Genomic DNA, 15,648 nt, shown 5'->3' with positions numbered 1-15,648 from the left:
TGAAGGAGGTGTGAATGTGGCCTTAATGGTCTTAAACTAGATTAGATTTTACCTTGAGGCCCTCTGACTCCTGGGTCGCCTGACAGTCCAGCAGGTCCTTGACTTCCTTTTGAGAACACTGATCCATCAATACCTGGATCACCTGGAGGACCTGGACAAAGGAAACCACACAGCACAAAGACAGGTTCAAAAACCTTTACTGTATTGCCAGATTTCTTGCTACCGAAATACAAATAAATCATTGGTACAAGATTGAAACTAATTTCAAACCTTTGTGTCCAGGACTCCCTGGTGCTCCATGTGTCCCACTCTGCCCTTTTGGCCCAGTACTTCCAGTATCTCCAGGAGGACCAGATAAACCAGGGGGACCTTATAAAATATCACCTTTCATTAAGGACTTGCAAAGATTGCATTTGGGACTTGATATGCACTCTGGCAATAGAAAATGTCCTCTACCACCAATATCTAAAGTTTATTTCAACCTCAACAGAAACATTTTTTTTTACAAAAAAAAACTTATATTTAGTGAAACAACTCCATCTTACAGTAAGTGGTTGTGGAACGCTGTTCTTACAAGAGGAGTTTATTGTAAAACGTACCTGAATTGCCTGGATCTCCTGGGGGCCCAACTGTCTCTATCAGTATTGAAGGACCTGGAGGACCTCTGAGACCTGGGTCTCCATTTATGCCTGCTGAACCCCAGGGACCTTTGGCTCCTTTTGGGCCAGGGAAACCTTTGTGGGGAACAGTCATGGGGGCATTAATTCTATGAACCACATAATGAATCACCAACAACAGGAAAAGGCCAAAAGCTCTCAACTGTATCTGACATAAGGCTTCCTAAGACTTTGCATGTTTAATAAGTACACAGTGATTTACTTGTCTGTGAAGGTATGTGTGTTTGTATTTGTGTGTCACCTATTTGGCCTGGTGGTCCCATAATTCCAGGCAATCCTTCGAGTCCATGTCCTGGAAACCCATCTGGTCCAGGGTCTCCTCTCAGTCCTGAAGAAATCCAAGTGGAACACTTTAAGACAAGCTCTTACTACAATTCCATAAAAGTATTCTCTAATTACAGAATCTGTACAGTCTTACATTGGCATAGGTTCATAAGTATTTTTGGCATGCACTTTGATTGGATATAATGTTTTTCTTACACATTACAGTACAGTTGAACCTCTTCACATCTATTGTGTCCTGAAGAATTAAACATAATCAAATGAGTGTAGTGACCTGTCAGAGAAACAGCACCATACCTGGTTGACCAGGCAGGCCGTTTTGTCCCTTAATCCCTTTCAGTCCAGGAAACCCACGAGAACCAAAGCCTGATTGCCCAGGGAAACCAGGCTCACCTTGGGGGCCAGGACGACCAGACCCTGGTAAACCTGGGTTCCCGTTCTCACCAGGCAACCCATTAGGTCCTGGGAGAGGGAAGACAGAGAGATAGGTGTGGGAACAGAGGAAAATATGAAGGTGAAGAGAACAGTGAAAAAAGCATTTCTTAATTATATAACATAACAGTTTGAATATGTCACAGTTTTTTCTCAGCTGCTTTGCTGCATTTCTCAGAACAGAATTGAAATTCTCAAAACTGCTCGTTCAATCTCCACATCCTCTCACTTGTGCACATCATAACAGCAATTTCTTGTTCATTTTGTCACTTTGCAAATGCTTTCGTACATTCATGCAGATGATTATGTACAATTGGCAGTTGTTTCATACATCATCACTAGCCCTCAGTTGAATAGTCTTACCCTCCAAACCAACTTGTCATTTGTTCATTGTGTAAGCAATTGTATGCAAAAGTGTTGAACTAGTTGTCATAATCTGTCTTCTCGGCTTGGAGGTGGAAGGCATATGACCGTAACGCACATACACAGATGACACTGCTTGCTGCGATGGATGCTGCATGTGAGGACATCACAGCAGACACCTGCAGAGGCTGGATAAGACATTCTAGAAGATTCTTTCCACACTGCATTGTGAGGGAAGATATCTGTTGTGATGTGGATGACACATGTGGCCCAACATACAGGATCGCCAGCAATTGTAAAAAGTAGAAAGCATGTAGAGTTATATGTAAATTGTGTTTCCATTTCTGATTATATTTTTCATTTTCTATTACGTATATCATTTCCTTTATGTTATAAGGTGCTGTACTGTAAAAAAAAAAAAAATTCCTGGCTTGCAATTGTAGTGCATGGTCTGTCAACATACTACAGTACAAACATTAAAATATTCTTTAATCAGTCTCCCACAGACAGTGATGCGTAATTTTGTCCTTTTTCTATGTTTCCAGCCATTGTCATGCAGATGTTTTGCATAGTTTACATCAGAAAATGCTTAGGGTACACATGTTACATTGATAACATGACTAAACATTCTGAATATCTTGTCCATAAACAATGATTCATGGACTTGGGATTCTGATGGTAATGACATGTTCACTGACATAAATATTTACCTATGATACATAGACTTAGGATTCTGAGCAAGTTACTCGCTTTTACAGGTAATCCATGATGTTGTACTATGCACTAAATGTTCTGAGAAATGCACTAACTATTTTTGCAAATGTTAAGGACGTGTGAGAAATGTACCAAAGCAACTGAGAAAAACTGTAAAACTGTATTTCAATAGAACTGAGAGTTGACATTTAATCTACTTTAATTTTTCAACTTTCAGTGTCCTTCTAGTGTTGAAGTACATCACATGACTTCACCAACACTGACCTGGAAGTCCTGGATAACCATCTGGTCCAGGTGGTCCCACTGGTCCAGCTAAAACTTCACATAAATCTTTGCTTCCAGGTAATCCTGTGGGGCCTCTCGCACCTTTACTACCTGTATGTAGCATAGAATAATGCAGTAAATAGATGAACATATGTTTGTTTGAACATGTATGTAAGAATGAACATGTCTTTTTAGATGAACTACATCTGTCTGTGGGCTACAGTTTTCTATTTGGTGTTTAAGTACCTTTTTCTCCTGGGTAACCAGGGTTGCCAATCAGCCCTGGTTTCCCAGGTAGACCAGGGGTCCCAGGATCTCCTATAGGGCCCTGATCTCCATCTTGTCCTGGAAACCCTTGGGGGCCTGTGGGTCCAGGCTTTCCAGGGCCACCATTACCCTGTAAAAAATGTTCCTTAATTCACACTCGTAAATAAAAGGTACAACCAATAAACATATATAATTGGGTCACACTTAAAGCAATAGTTTGACATTTTGAGTAATTCACTTATTTACTTTCTTGCTGGGAGTTAGATGACAGGATTACAGTAATATGACTATGTATGAAAAATATGCTGCTACAGCTAGCAGCTAGTCAGCTAATCTTAGTACAAAGACTGGAAACGGGGGAACCAGCTAGCTTGACTTTGTCCAAAAGTTAAAAAAAAAAACAAACAAAAAAAAACAACAAGTCCAGCTCTAAAGCAACTTAATAATTAGCACATAACACAATTAAAACACAGGTTTTATTGAGGGTACTGTGCAAAACTGTTTCCTGGCTGGGTGGAGTTACTTTTGCTAGTTGACTCGCAGCCTAACAGATATGGTCAAGAGACAAGTCTAGTAGTCAAAAGTAGTGAATTAGAGTGAGCTGTAGAGTTGCTGGTAGTTTCTAAGCTGACTAGCTGCAAACTGTAGTACCGTTGCTGTTATTGAGAGAGTGTCAACAAGCGAAAAAGCCTGTTTCTCATGGGTAACCATGATTGACAGATATACTTTTCCACCTCAGAACAAATTACATAACATTAATACAGTAATGACATAATGCCATGGAACTAATTTTTCTTTTTTTACATCTGCATCTGTATTACACAGTGTAAAACCTGGCATCAGGACTTAAAACTGGATACCTTTAGTTTTATGTTCCACTTTGCTTTTACATAAATATTATTATACTATATATACTATATGTACATGTTTACTACTACGTAACAAATTTTGTTTGTGTCACTGACCTTCAGTCCTGGAGGACCAGGAGGGCCTTGTGAACCTGGCTGACCAGGCAAGCCCCTACCTGGAAAACCTGGTAAACCTGGCTGTCCTTTGTCACCTGAATCACACACACACACACACACACACACACACACACACACACACACACAGACACACACACACACACACACACACACACACACACACAGTTAAATAAACATTGATGATACATTAATGACACTATCAGCTGTCTCCCATTCTCTTAAGTCAGGTATCGCTGACTTAAGAGAATGGGAGAGAATGGGAGAGAATGACTAGGGTATAAACGTAGCTTTTTCACTTGACATTAATACCACATGGATTACCTTTCTGTCCTGGGATCCCCTGCTTTCCAGGATATGTCAAATCACCCCTTTCTCCTTTCTGTCCTGGAGAACCTGGTGGTCCTGGGGAACCTGATACTCCTTGATAACCTGGATGTTTGTTGTTACGTATGCCTTTATCATTTATTGTATGATCATATACAGAGCATCCATCCATCCATCCATCCATCCATCCATCCATCCATCCATCCATCCATCCATCCATCCATCCATTATATTAGCCATGCTTACCCGGGTTTCCAGGTTGACCGGGCATGCCTTTAAATCCAGGTGGTCCAGGGGGTCCTTTTGTGTGGATGTGGCTAGGTTCCCCTTTCTGGCCTACCAATGCAGGAAGGAGGGAAAATGGGGCATACACTGGCTGTTAGTCATTTTCTCTGGATACTTGTGTGTTTATGTATAAATGTCTGTTAAATTGTTTGTTTCTCAGTGTGTTTCTTTACCTGGAATTCCAGGTTCCCCTGGGAGGCCAGGTACCCCAACATCTCCCTTACTTCCTGGAGGTCCAACAGGCCCATATCCCGCTGGCCCAGGGAGGCCAACCAGTCCTGGTCTGCCTAAAGGCCCTGGTGGGCCTGGAAAACCGCGGTCTCTGTCTACACCAGGGAATGGATACTAGAGAGAGGATGTAGGATTGTGAGGAACTTTGAAGCATCACAATGTGCCACCAAATGGCAAAGACTCAGTTTTTACTGTAAACTCAAGTCAGCCAAACCCTTCTCACCAAATCCCCTGGAAGGCCTTGATTGCCCTTACGGCCTGGTAACCCAGGAGGCCCAGGCTGGCCAACTGCACCAGGTAAGCCAGGCCATCCTGGGTCTCCTCTCTCTCCCTTTATCCCTGGGGTGCTGTAGGAATGTGAGTCTCCCTTTTGTCCTGGAGGACCTGGAAATCCTGCTTCACCATCAGGACCCTTCAGAGAAAAACAACTGCTGACAAGTGTTTGTAAAAAAAACAAACAAAAAAACAAACAACTACAACAAAGTACTTTTTAAAAGAAATGCTGTCTTACTGGTCTTCCACTTAAACCTCTTGGTCCTGGCAAGCCTGGATCACCTTTGGCACCTGGTCCTTGATCGTGGCCTGTGCAACAAGACAGTTTTAAGCTTCTTTTACTTTCCATTATCACTAGCAAAATGTAAAATGCATTTAAATATTGGATGAAAGAGTTGTAGAAACATGTGTTTTCATGCAGTGAATGGCTTTACCAGGGGTGCCAGGTGGACCACGGGGTCCCGGTGGTCCTGGGGGTCCTGTTCCGATACACTCATAACAGGGCTCCCCCGTCTCTCCTGTACAGAGCATAAGAATGAAAATATTTGTGAGTCTCATTTTTATTACACACTATTATATTTTCCTCATCATAACTTTTTATTTTTTTTATTCTTTCCAGCCCAGCCTGTTGAAAGGACTAAAAACTTACATTAAAAAGTGATAAAATATTGCAGGGCTCCATAAACCGCAATGTATCTGTATGACTTTGAGTTAGCAGGTAAGAAGTGATGACAAACCACTGTGAAACAAATGAAATAGTAATTATTAATTGATGAATAACACTTAGTTTCCCACCTTTCTTTCCAAATGTTCCATCATATCCCCTTGCTCCAGGTATTCCCTTCATTCCCTTCATTCCTGGCAGACCTTTAGTAATCCTGTTAGCTACAAGAAACACAAGCAACATGAGGTTACTACTAACTGTCCCAATATTGCCACATTTATACCAAAAAATGTTCATAATTTGTACATTTGATGGTAATTGAGACTTCCAAGTGATCAAGTCATGACAGACTGACCAAAAATGTGCCTACCATACATTATAACTGTAACAGTTTGAATTTGAGTCCAAACTCGAACACTGATGATTGTTCATCACCACCGCCTTTTTGGTTTTCTAATACCATGTAACTCTGATAAATGTTGGCTCATTTGTTAAACACAGAAAGCCGGGCACAAAATCAAATATCTGCTATTACTGTAAAGAGTAGTTGTATGTTCACAGGCAGAACAATTCATCCTGCAGCTCCACAGGTCACTGAAGTCTTTGATGATGAAAGAGGAGAGGTGCTGCTTTGTGGCTTATTATAACAGGCTTATCTTGACTATCTGAACACAAAAGAATAAAAATTTCAGTATTTTAAATATTGAAATGAATGGCAAAGCCACTACAGTTCTGTACACACAGAGAGAAAATCCGTTACTATCTTTTCAAAAAAGGTTTTCATGCATGTCAAAAATGCACTCAGCAAATAGTACCGTAACATTTCTCAATTATGCCACTTTTTTCCATTACATAATATTTGTGTGCATTACTATATAAAAAAAAACTGCAGATATTTTATATCTACTTAACAGAAAAGAGAAGAAAGCAAGTGAGCGCTGAGAAGATATTCAAGATATGCTCTCTGCTGACCAATGTAGATCCATAGAGGGACCATATGAAAGTGGAAATAGTAAAGTATTAATGCCCCTTATATTGGTTACAAGCCCTCTTAGCCTGTGGCTTTTTATATCAGTTTAAAATTCCATATAGACATTCTTATCTAGTAACTGCCCCTGTTCTATAAGCTTATTATAACATGGTAGAAGCCTATAGATAAAAAGACATCAAAAGGAAAAAGTTTAACTGAATTAATCAGCACTATCATCAATGCAAGAAGTTTGTTGATACAGTAATTAAGATATTTGAAAGTTCTACCAATATTACTGAAAGTGGAAGCAATGGAGGCATTTATACATACTTCTGTCTTCTGGAGGTCCAGGTGGACCCTGATCCCCTGGAGGCCCTGGATCACCAGGATCCCCATCTAGACCTGGAAATCCGGTATAAATATCTCCAGGCTCCCCAGTGTCCCCTTTGAGACCTGGAATGCCAGGGGGACCTTGTGGGCCTGGCACATAATTCCCAGATGCATGGCCTGTGTAATGTAAAGTGAGAGACTGTGGCTCGTATATTTAGACAAAACATACATAGACAGACAGGCAGACAGGCAGGCAGACAGACAGACAGACAGACAGACAGACAGACAGACAGACAGACAGAGAGATAGATAGACTGAAAGACAGACAAGATGATAATAGTCTCTTTTCTGCACACCTGCAGGTCCATCTGGTCCAGGAAACCCAGTAATACCTGAGTGGAGAACAGTAACATATATTATTTCTATAGTCTGAGTCTAATTACTTTGTAGAGTTAGAACCTCTACTACAGAAACAATAGAATCATGGCAGATGCTAAATTTAGCCTTTGTTGTACTGATCTATTTGTCTGTCATCTCACTATTTGTCAGTTCCTGATCTATTGATCTTGATTGATTGTTATTGCTATTGATCAACCTCGACGCCCTGGAGGCCCAGGTGGGCCAGGGGAACCAGGATCTCCACGGTATCCTTTGAGTGGCTCAGGGCCAAATACCTGCAAACAAAGCCACATAGGTCATGTAGTGAAATCATGGTGCAGGGATAGTGATAGATATAGTCACTTATAATTCATTCTTTCATCATATCACATTTCTAAATAAATAACACATATTAACATACCAGTTACTCCACTGACTTGAATAACATTGAAAATAGCAATTTAAAAAAATATCAGGAGTAGGAGAAGTAAACTCACATCTCCAGGTGGACCAGGTGGACCTCTACTTCCCTTTTCACCCTAAAGTTAGAATTTACAAACAAAGCATAAAACAAAGCATATCTACCCACCATAAGACTGCATTATGTTTTTGGCAAATCTGACATATCACTAACCCTGCCTCCTGGGTTCCCAAAATATCCTGGATCACCTTGGGGGCCAGGCCTTCCCTAAAGAAAACTATATTGTATTCAGAAGTCACACACACACACACACACACACACACACACACACACACACACACACACACACACACAATAACATAATGATTCTGCACACCACATACACATGCAAGCACAGTAGAACAGTACCCTAAATCCAGATTGTCCAGGATCACCATCCTTCCCTGGGTTTCCCTGTAAGGGCAAATAAGAACACCAGTTTTAATAATTTTTCAAAAAAGTTGTAGTGGTACACTTTACCATGGAAGATATCTTCTAGCAACAGAATTTTGATGGAATGGTGTCTAGATAAATTATATGGGTCTTTTGTTCTTTTATTTCCTTTCGTTCTTCTATTCAATGGCAAATCTCATTGAGTTTAATGTTGCATCACTGCCCTCTGCTGTTCATCCTCTGTCTTGAGCTATTTCCAAAGTCTAACTGTGACCATTTAATGCAAAGTGAAGAGGTAAAAAAAAAACAGTTTGAAAGGCAAAAGATATAATTCCATGGTCAAATAACACAGTATATTTTTTGTTTTGGAACATTGCTACATTTCACACGTATGCACAGTCAGATGAGGAGGCTCAAAGGTGAGGATCTACGGAAGCATCTTACTTCTGGGCCCTGAAATCCTTTGTCTCCCTTTGATCCTTTGGTGTAAAGGCCATAACCAATGTCTCCCTGTGAACAGATTGAAATAAGCACAGGAATCAGAGAGAGAAATACACGGGACTAACAAGGCAGAGTAAGTATCGGAGAGTGGTATTTTGGAGAGTTTAAAAATCAAAAATGGCTATTAACTTACAATGCCATGTCAGAGTGTTACTGGTATGAGTTTTAAAGAGAAACTTACTGGTTCACCCTTGCAGCCTTTTTCTCCTACATCTCCTTTATCTCCTTTTAGAACCTGAATAAGAAACAAACCTCATGTTACAGTATGGCTCAGTTAGTTGCAATGACAACACTTGCCTGGCAGTCTGTTTGTCCAACACTTTGGTCACAAATAGTAAAAGATATTTTAGTAACGACTGGCCACACTGCTTTAAAATGTGCTGTGGAAATTCATCATCCACAGAAGGTGAATGAAATGTATTTCTTGTGATGCCATCCTCAGGACACAATTTCCAGTTCTACACAAGAAAAATGATATTATAGTGACCTTTAATGGTCATGATAGGTGTCAATACCAAGCATCATTGTTGTGAAATTTCCCTCTAAACTGATCTTTTCATTTTTCTTTTTGTTTTTTCCATTTACTAAGAGAAATTGCAGGTTTTGTCCAGCCTTTGTTTTGAGTCTTGACACTGTGTCAGAGCCTGCTGTTCAATCACCTACTGCAAAATTTCGAAACTGTTCCAGTGAGCCAAGTGTGATACCACAGGGCTTACGTTTAATTTTGAAGTGTGAAACTACAAGCATGGTGTGAAATGTGTTTCCTCAGGTGCACTAGCTATTCACCAAACGGACTTTGTTGGCGCTGTCATTTAGGGAAGTTGCAACCCCCAAAAAACTGTAACCTTGATTGATTCAGTATTATTATATTAATTATACTGCATTACAATTGTCCTCATACATACAGGAAACAGCACTCTACAGAATATTTAATTGTTACAGTGATCTGACCTCCATGTGTTCCTGTATCTTTAGCTCGAGACTCTCAGCGGAAAGCTCCCTGATCCGACCTGGTGGCCCTGGTGGTCCTCGGGGTCCTTGTCTCCCCTGGATCAAACAAATGGAAATCATCCTCAATCAGAAATAATTCATAATCCACACAGATAATGTTATGATCATTTAACAAAAATGGTCTGGAAAAATAAAAAATATGATGCAATGGCATCTATCAATTCAACAATGTCTAATCTTTAATTAAATGTAACATTATAATTATATTATAACACAGTATCTTAAAAAATTACCTTTGGTCCAGGAGGTCCTAGATTACTGCTTGCACCTTCTTGACCCTGAAGAATGTGGGAATGTGGGACAGCATTTGTGGTTTGTTTGTATAAATTATCATGTCTTCCATTTTTTCTCAAAACTCCTTTATTTTGCTTTGTTTTTTGCTGTTCTCACGTCAAGGTCAGTTCCCACATTAACCATCCTTGTTGCTTTACATCCAATCAAAGGGAACAGAATGTCCTGACCTTTCTCTGATACTAAACATGTTATGACAATTAAAAACTGTCTGAGAGGCATTTCACCGACAATTGCTGTTACTATCTAGTAGTAGTCACTACAGCAACAGCAACAGTCCAGAAATATTTACACTTTCCCAGGTGGTGTGAAAACTGCCAGTTATAATAAATAGATAACAGGCCAAATTAGAAACCCTGCAGCTGTAGTTCTCAAGCGGGTTTTTCTCTGTGCCACTGGGACACCCAGTAAAAACTCGCACTCATCATCAGGTATGAGGTATCAGGTATAAGCTGTCAAATACTGCACATATATATATATATATATATATATATATATATATATTTTTTTTTTTTTTTTTTTTCAAAGAAATATTTATTAGCACTACCTTAGATCCTGGAGCACCTGGACGTCCAGGAAATCCCTGTTTACAAAGAAAGCAGGCAGAGATATCAAGCACTGCATAATAATTTTCTATAGTGTCAAATTATAGTAATAGTAATTATTAGTAACAAAACAACTTCACTTACACTAGAGCCCTTTGGTCCAGGGTCACCTAATGGTCCATGCTCTCCAGGCAAACCTGGAAGTCCCTGAAACAGTAAGGGAATTCATGGAAAGTGTTGTTGACTATCACAAAGAATATTGTATAAACAACAACGCTACCATTGTTATTATTATTATCATTATTGCAATCTAAATACTTACAATGTCTCCCTCCCTCCCAGGTAGCCCCTGTGGCCCTGGTATTGAATCTGCTGACACCCTGGAGTCACCCTGTGAAATAGAGGTAATGAAGTAAGTTCATTTAAGATTTAACTTGAATTGAATACCTGAGAATCACAGGTATGCAATAACACAGCATACAAGACAGAATAATATTTAACAGTTACCTTTGGAAATCTAGTTCTCAACTGGGCTCTGTAGGCTTCATCACTCATCTTTAATTTATCTGCGCACTTGACATGCATGCGTGTGCTCAGAATTACAATGACCACATTCAGTGTCTTGGAGGTTGCAGAAATGAATTGACCACATAAACCCTACTTCTCATTTACTACGTTTTCAGCATCTAGTGGAAGAGCCGTACCAATATTCAGAGGCTTTTACCTGTGTTCGTAGAACAAGGATTACAAATGACAGCCTATTTTACAAAGGCTTTGCCTTCTAAAGGGTTTCAACGAGCTTAACAGGAAAAGCTAGTTAAAAGCATCCACCACCAGGACACAGACATGACAGAACAGCATTAAGTGGCCAAACATGGACTCTCACACAGCAATCTCTCACACTCAAAAGTCTTGTCAAAGTGTTAAGAATAGAACTGAGGAGAGACCCGAGCATATTGCCAGAGAATGTCTGAATCCTGATTCCCATTTTGAGATATTTCCAAATGCTGACCTCATTGGAGAGGTTGTGCCAACTTACTGTCAGGGAGATGTTTGTGAACACCTCCTATTTATTTATATTTATTTATATTCTTATTTTTGGAGGTTGCTACTTCAGTAGTCCAAAAAACTGTTTGCAAAATCATTGGTTGATTTACAGAGCTTTGCTCCAGTTTATAGTGAGCCCTGATTATGTCTGACACCAAAGTGAATAGTATGTACCAGTGCACTTGCCTTTAGAATTATCCAGGTAAGACAACCTGCACAGTCCCAGCACTGCAGCAGTTGTACCCATGTGTCCACACAGTGAAAAGTAGTGGGGATTAGGGAGTAGCCAGAAAGTAACCTGCTGTACTTCACTACTCACTCTTACTGAACAGAAGAACTTTACTGCAAGACTATTTAACTTCCTGGGATAGCAGGCACATGCGTTTGTATTTGTCATATGGTGTCTATCATAGCCTTTTACCCAGGAAATCATGGAGATATCAAGGTATATCTCAGGTATATCCTGGTGATGAATCTATTCCACTACTTTCTTTAGAGTAAATGTAGAGTGGTTTCTGCCCATGTACAGTGGGTACAGTGGGTCTCATGTCTATTGTTTTCTTTATTTTTCAAGGACCAGGGGTGGTAGCCAGGTCAAAGCAATGTGTCCATTTGCCCTGTTGGAACACAGCAGTGTCGCCACTAGTGGAAGAACTGTAAAAAACGCAAACAGTGAGCTTTGGTGCTGTGGCCAGTAAGTGCTCAGATGCATCTGTATCCATCACAGCTTCCAGTCTGGGCAGATCATCCTATTTGGAATTATTTTTCAAAGCTGAAAAGATGGAAGACTGCGCACACCTTAGCTAAGACATGCTTTTGCCACCATCACATGGAAAGTACATAAGAGTAGGTACATGCAAATGATATATCCACAGATACACAAAGATGATAGATCTAAGCCTGACATCATCGTGATTGATAATGCTCATAAAAACTGTATTCAGAATTTGCTTAGATAATTAGCACACATTTGTGGCAGATAAAAGTGTAAGGACAGACTTGACAGATGGATAAAAACAAAGAAAATCTTGAAACAAGTGATTGGTCTCACATGGACTAGGTACAAAATGAGTATTGGGAGCCTGGGGAGCCAAAGAGGGCATCTGCTATTGCAGTGTCATATTTTTTTCCCTGCTAATAAACTTCTTAAAAAGCAGGTATTACTGCAACTCTGCAGTCTCACTTTTCCAAAATACAAAAAGTTCATAATAACCAGCCCTGGGTGGCATATAATACATTTTATTACCTTAGGTCCAGGCAGACCTGGTGGACCCTGTAAAGTAAAGAGATGAGTCAGATTTTGAACAGTTAACATATTTGTTAATGGTAAATTTTCTTGGCACCATATAGTAATGGTGATTGATGTTGAGGTGTAGCAAGCCAGAATACTGTATTTGAGTACAACATCATAATAAATTATTTTGGTTTTGTTTCTTACTTGATCTCCATCACTACCATTGGGTCCAGGGAAACCAGGAGGTCCCTCATCTCCCTAAAAGAAAGTAATGTGCTCAAAACATGCTAAGGTTCATGTATCACAAACACTTTTAAGCATAAATACAATTGTTTGGGAGTGGAAACAGTATGACCGAAAAGCTCTGACTGTCTTATATAATTTCTGGTAAAGCTATATTCACCAAGTCACAAATGAATTGAAACTATTACAGGATACCACTGTTAATATGTAATAATTTCTTACATCTATTCCATCGCATCCTGGGGCCCCTGGGGGGCCCGGAGGCCCTTGTAAACCTGGAATACCCTGTAAGAGAATATCAGCAGAAGAAAGTAACCAGTATCTATTAGAATATGCAGGGACATGCACTTACACAATACATAAATCAGATGATGAACAGAGTAACACAGTTCTATAAAAGACACCTCACCGGTAAACCATGTGACCCAGCAAATCCTTCTTTGCCTTCAGGTCCCTGTAATGATAGTAACAAAACAAGAATAGACAGACAGGTACAATAGAATGGATACCTGCTCTACCACAAAGTTTATACCTAAGTCTATACACATATACCCAACAAACATCCAAACAGACGCAAGTTTGAATAGCACAATTATTTTACCGGATCCCCTACTGGTCCCACAGGTCCATCAGGCCCAGTGTTGCCCTGTCAAAGACAGCGACATATAATTCATCTTAGTGATTTAGTGTGATGCAGTATAAGCACAACTAAAAGTGATGTCCTGGTACACAAGTAGAAACACAAGTGGGAACATACACAGTCATACACAATTTGAGTCAATGTTTCCCTCTGACAACAGTATGGGATGTGGAGATATACAGAATATAAGAGTGAAGGAGACACAAGAGCGTGGTTGAAATGCTACCTTTGGACCCATAGGCCCAGCATGACCATGTGATCCTGGACGGCCTACTGGTCCTTGGGGACCTGAATCTCCTGGAAAACCTCTGTCTCCCTGTGTGTGTGAGAGAAAATTTACCAATTTACAAATTTTCACTTATAAATGTTTTCAGTTATACTAAAGAGCTGTTGAAGAATTTAGAGTTTCCTGGATGTTTATTGAAATACAGCTGCACACTCAAATACTAGAGACTGAGATTGATGCATAATAATTAACATGCTGCTGAATAACATCAATGCATGCCCATATACATTTACATAGGTTTACAAATGGAAAATCACCATTTTCTGTGTTTTTCAGCTGATCATGGTTGGGAAATATAAGCTTGTTTACTCGTATGTTTATGTAAATCTTACTACTGTGAACAAACATACAACAGCGGGCGAAAACAATAGTAACATGGTTCAAGTTGTTGTCAATTGAAAAATGTTTTAGTGGTGGATTGACACTTTTGACAGTTAGACTTGATGTTTACCAAAGTGAAAATTAACACTATTTACTTCTCAACCACAGGTTGGTTATTATTGAAGTCTTTTAAACAAACAGAGTGAGTATAAAGTGTATATACATTTTTAAATATAGCTGATACAGACTTATTGATTCAATTTGATTTTACATGCTTTTTGGATTGATTTAAAATGTCCCTCATGATTGCATTTGTCGACTGAAATATTAATCAACAATGCAAGAAGGTGCAAGATTTCAGTCACAGCATTTCTGGTAGACCATTGCTGAGTCTGGATTGTATCACACTAAAGAAGTTTCATGGGCTCTCTCTCTGCTCGGAGCTCACCGCAAATTCATTTGAAATGACACAGCTGGTCTCATAAAATAATTATGGAGGATGTTGAAACATTTTAATCATGAAAATCGCTGTGTATGACAGCTGAAGAAGAAAGGTTAATTACAGGTTCTAGTTCAGGATGACATAGTTGCATCAAACATCAGAGTTTATACATTTCATTTTATTAAAAAAACATTGAGCTTGCACTTTCATCATGCTATGCTAAAATAATGGTGTTTCAGTTTCATCTGCAGCACGTGGCTACGAACAAATTAAAAAATAAAACAATTTTGTAGAAAGTTATGTAAAGAGCAGTAGTTTTATAATAGCAAAAGGCAAAAAATCATTCAATAGATGATCCACTCACCCTGCTGCCTTTCACTCCTTCACAGCGGCACCTTGATTTTCCATTGCACACACACTAAGAGGAAATTGTAACATGGTTCAATAAGTATTGTGTAAATAATTTGACATTATTTTGATTTAGACTGCAGTAATTTTTCATGTTTTCTGCCATACCCCACTTTTGAAATCAAAACATACTACTTACTACTTCAGTCATTTCAACTGAACCTTTATATCTTTTATAGCATGAAAGCACTTTTATTTTATGTTTTTGAATCCGATTCATTCAGCTTTGGCTACCTTCACTATGTTCTCCTAACAGTCATGTGCACCCCCCCCTACCCCACCTTAATGGTTATATGTCTAACCACAGTTACTGAAGGGACTCTACTGATATGATTGAGCCAGTGCAAATTTCACAGGCATTATGTTGATCAATAATCTGTTATTCA

The 15,648-nt window shown here is 39.4% G+C and overlaps 1 protein-coding gene across 8 annotated transcripts in view; it reads right to left on the bottom strand.

Annotated features, from left to right (window-relative positions):
* Positions 1-15,648, bottom strand: part of LOC139628592 (collagen alpha-1(IV) chain-like) — a 36,021-nt gene that overhangs the window by 7,233 nt on the left and 13,140 nt on the right. For 7 of the 8 annotated variants that reach the window (XM_071490398.1, XM_071490399.1, XM_071490401.1 and 4 more), the window contains 35 exons: positions 15,219-15,272; positions 14,032-14,121; positions 13,767-13,811; positions 13,575-13,619; positions 13,388-13,450; positions 13,127-13,180; positions 12,935-12,961; positions 10,964-11,032; positions 10,786-10,848; positions 10,644-10,679; positions 10,039-10,083; positions 9,746-9,841; positions 8,976-9,029; positions 8,738-8,803; positions 8,270-8,314; positions 8,075-8,128; positions 7,938-7,979; positions 7,658-7,736; positions 7,419-7,454; positions 7,063-7,239; positions 5,894-5,983; positions 5,533-5,616; positions 5,337-5,407; positions 5,049-5,237; positions 4,768-4,939; positions 4,556-4,645; positions 4,307-4,414; positions 3,965-4,059; positions 2,979-3,129; positions 2,733-2,843; positions 1,257-1,421; positions 919-1,005; positions 600-734; positions 271-369; positions 53-151 (listed from right to left, as the gene is read on the bottom strand). In XM_071490398.1, the coding sequence (XP_071346499.1) occupies positions 53-151; positions 271-369; positions 600-734; positions 919-1,005; positions 1,257-1,421; positions 2,733-2,843; positions 2,979-3,129; positions 3,965-4,059; positions 4,307-4,414; positions 4,556-4,645; positions 4,768-4,939; positions 5,049-5,237; positions 5,337-5,407; positions 5,533-5,616; positions 5,894-5,983; positions 7,063-7,239; positions 7,419-7,454; positions 7,658-7,736; positions 7,938-7,979; positions 8,075-8,128; positions 8,270-8,314; positions 8,738-8,803; positions 8,976-9,029; positions 9,746-9,841; positions 10,039-10,083; positions 10,644-10,679; positions 10,786-10,848; positions 10,964-11,032; positions 12,935-12,961; positions 13,127-13,180; positions 13,388-13,450; positions 13,575-13,619; positions 13,767-13,811; positions 14,032-14,121; positions 15,219-15,272 (2,986 nt within the window). The remainder of the gene's footprint in view (positions 1-52; positions 152-270; positions 370-599; positions 735-918; positions 1,006-1,256; positions 1,422-2,732; positions 2,844-2,978; positions 3,130-3,964; positions 4,060-4,306; positions 4,415-4,555; positions 4,646-4,767; positions 4,940-5,048; positions 5,238-5,336; positions 5,408-5,532; positions 5,617-5,893; positions 5,984-7,062; positions 7,240-7,418; positions 7,455-7,657; positions 7,737-7,937; positions 7,980-8,074; positions 8,129-8,269; positions 8,315-8,737; positions 8,804-8,975; positions 9,030-9,745; positions 9,842-10,038; positions 10,084-10,643; positions 10,680-10,785; positions 10,849-10,963; positions 11,033-12,934; positions 12,962-13,126; positions 13,181-13,387; positions 13,451-13,574; positions 13,620-13,766; positions 13,812-14,031; positions 14,122-15,218; positions 15,273-15,648) is intronic. The other variant, XM_071490402.1, reaches the window with a different exon arrangement.

Source organism: Trachinotus anak, unplaced genomic scaffold (genome assembly GCF_046630095.1).
Source record: "Trachinotus anak isolate AG129_WGS33_773 ecotype Australia unplaced genomic scaffold, CSIRO_AGI_Tana_v1 ptg000012l, whole genome shotgun sequence".
Lineage (NCBI taxonomy): Eukaryota > Metazoa > Chordata > Actinopteri > Carangiformes > Carangidae > Trachinotus > Trachinotus anak.
The sequence above is the reverse complement of the archived record's forward strand: the minus strand, read 5'-3'. Positions and strand labels throughout refer to the sequence as shown.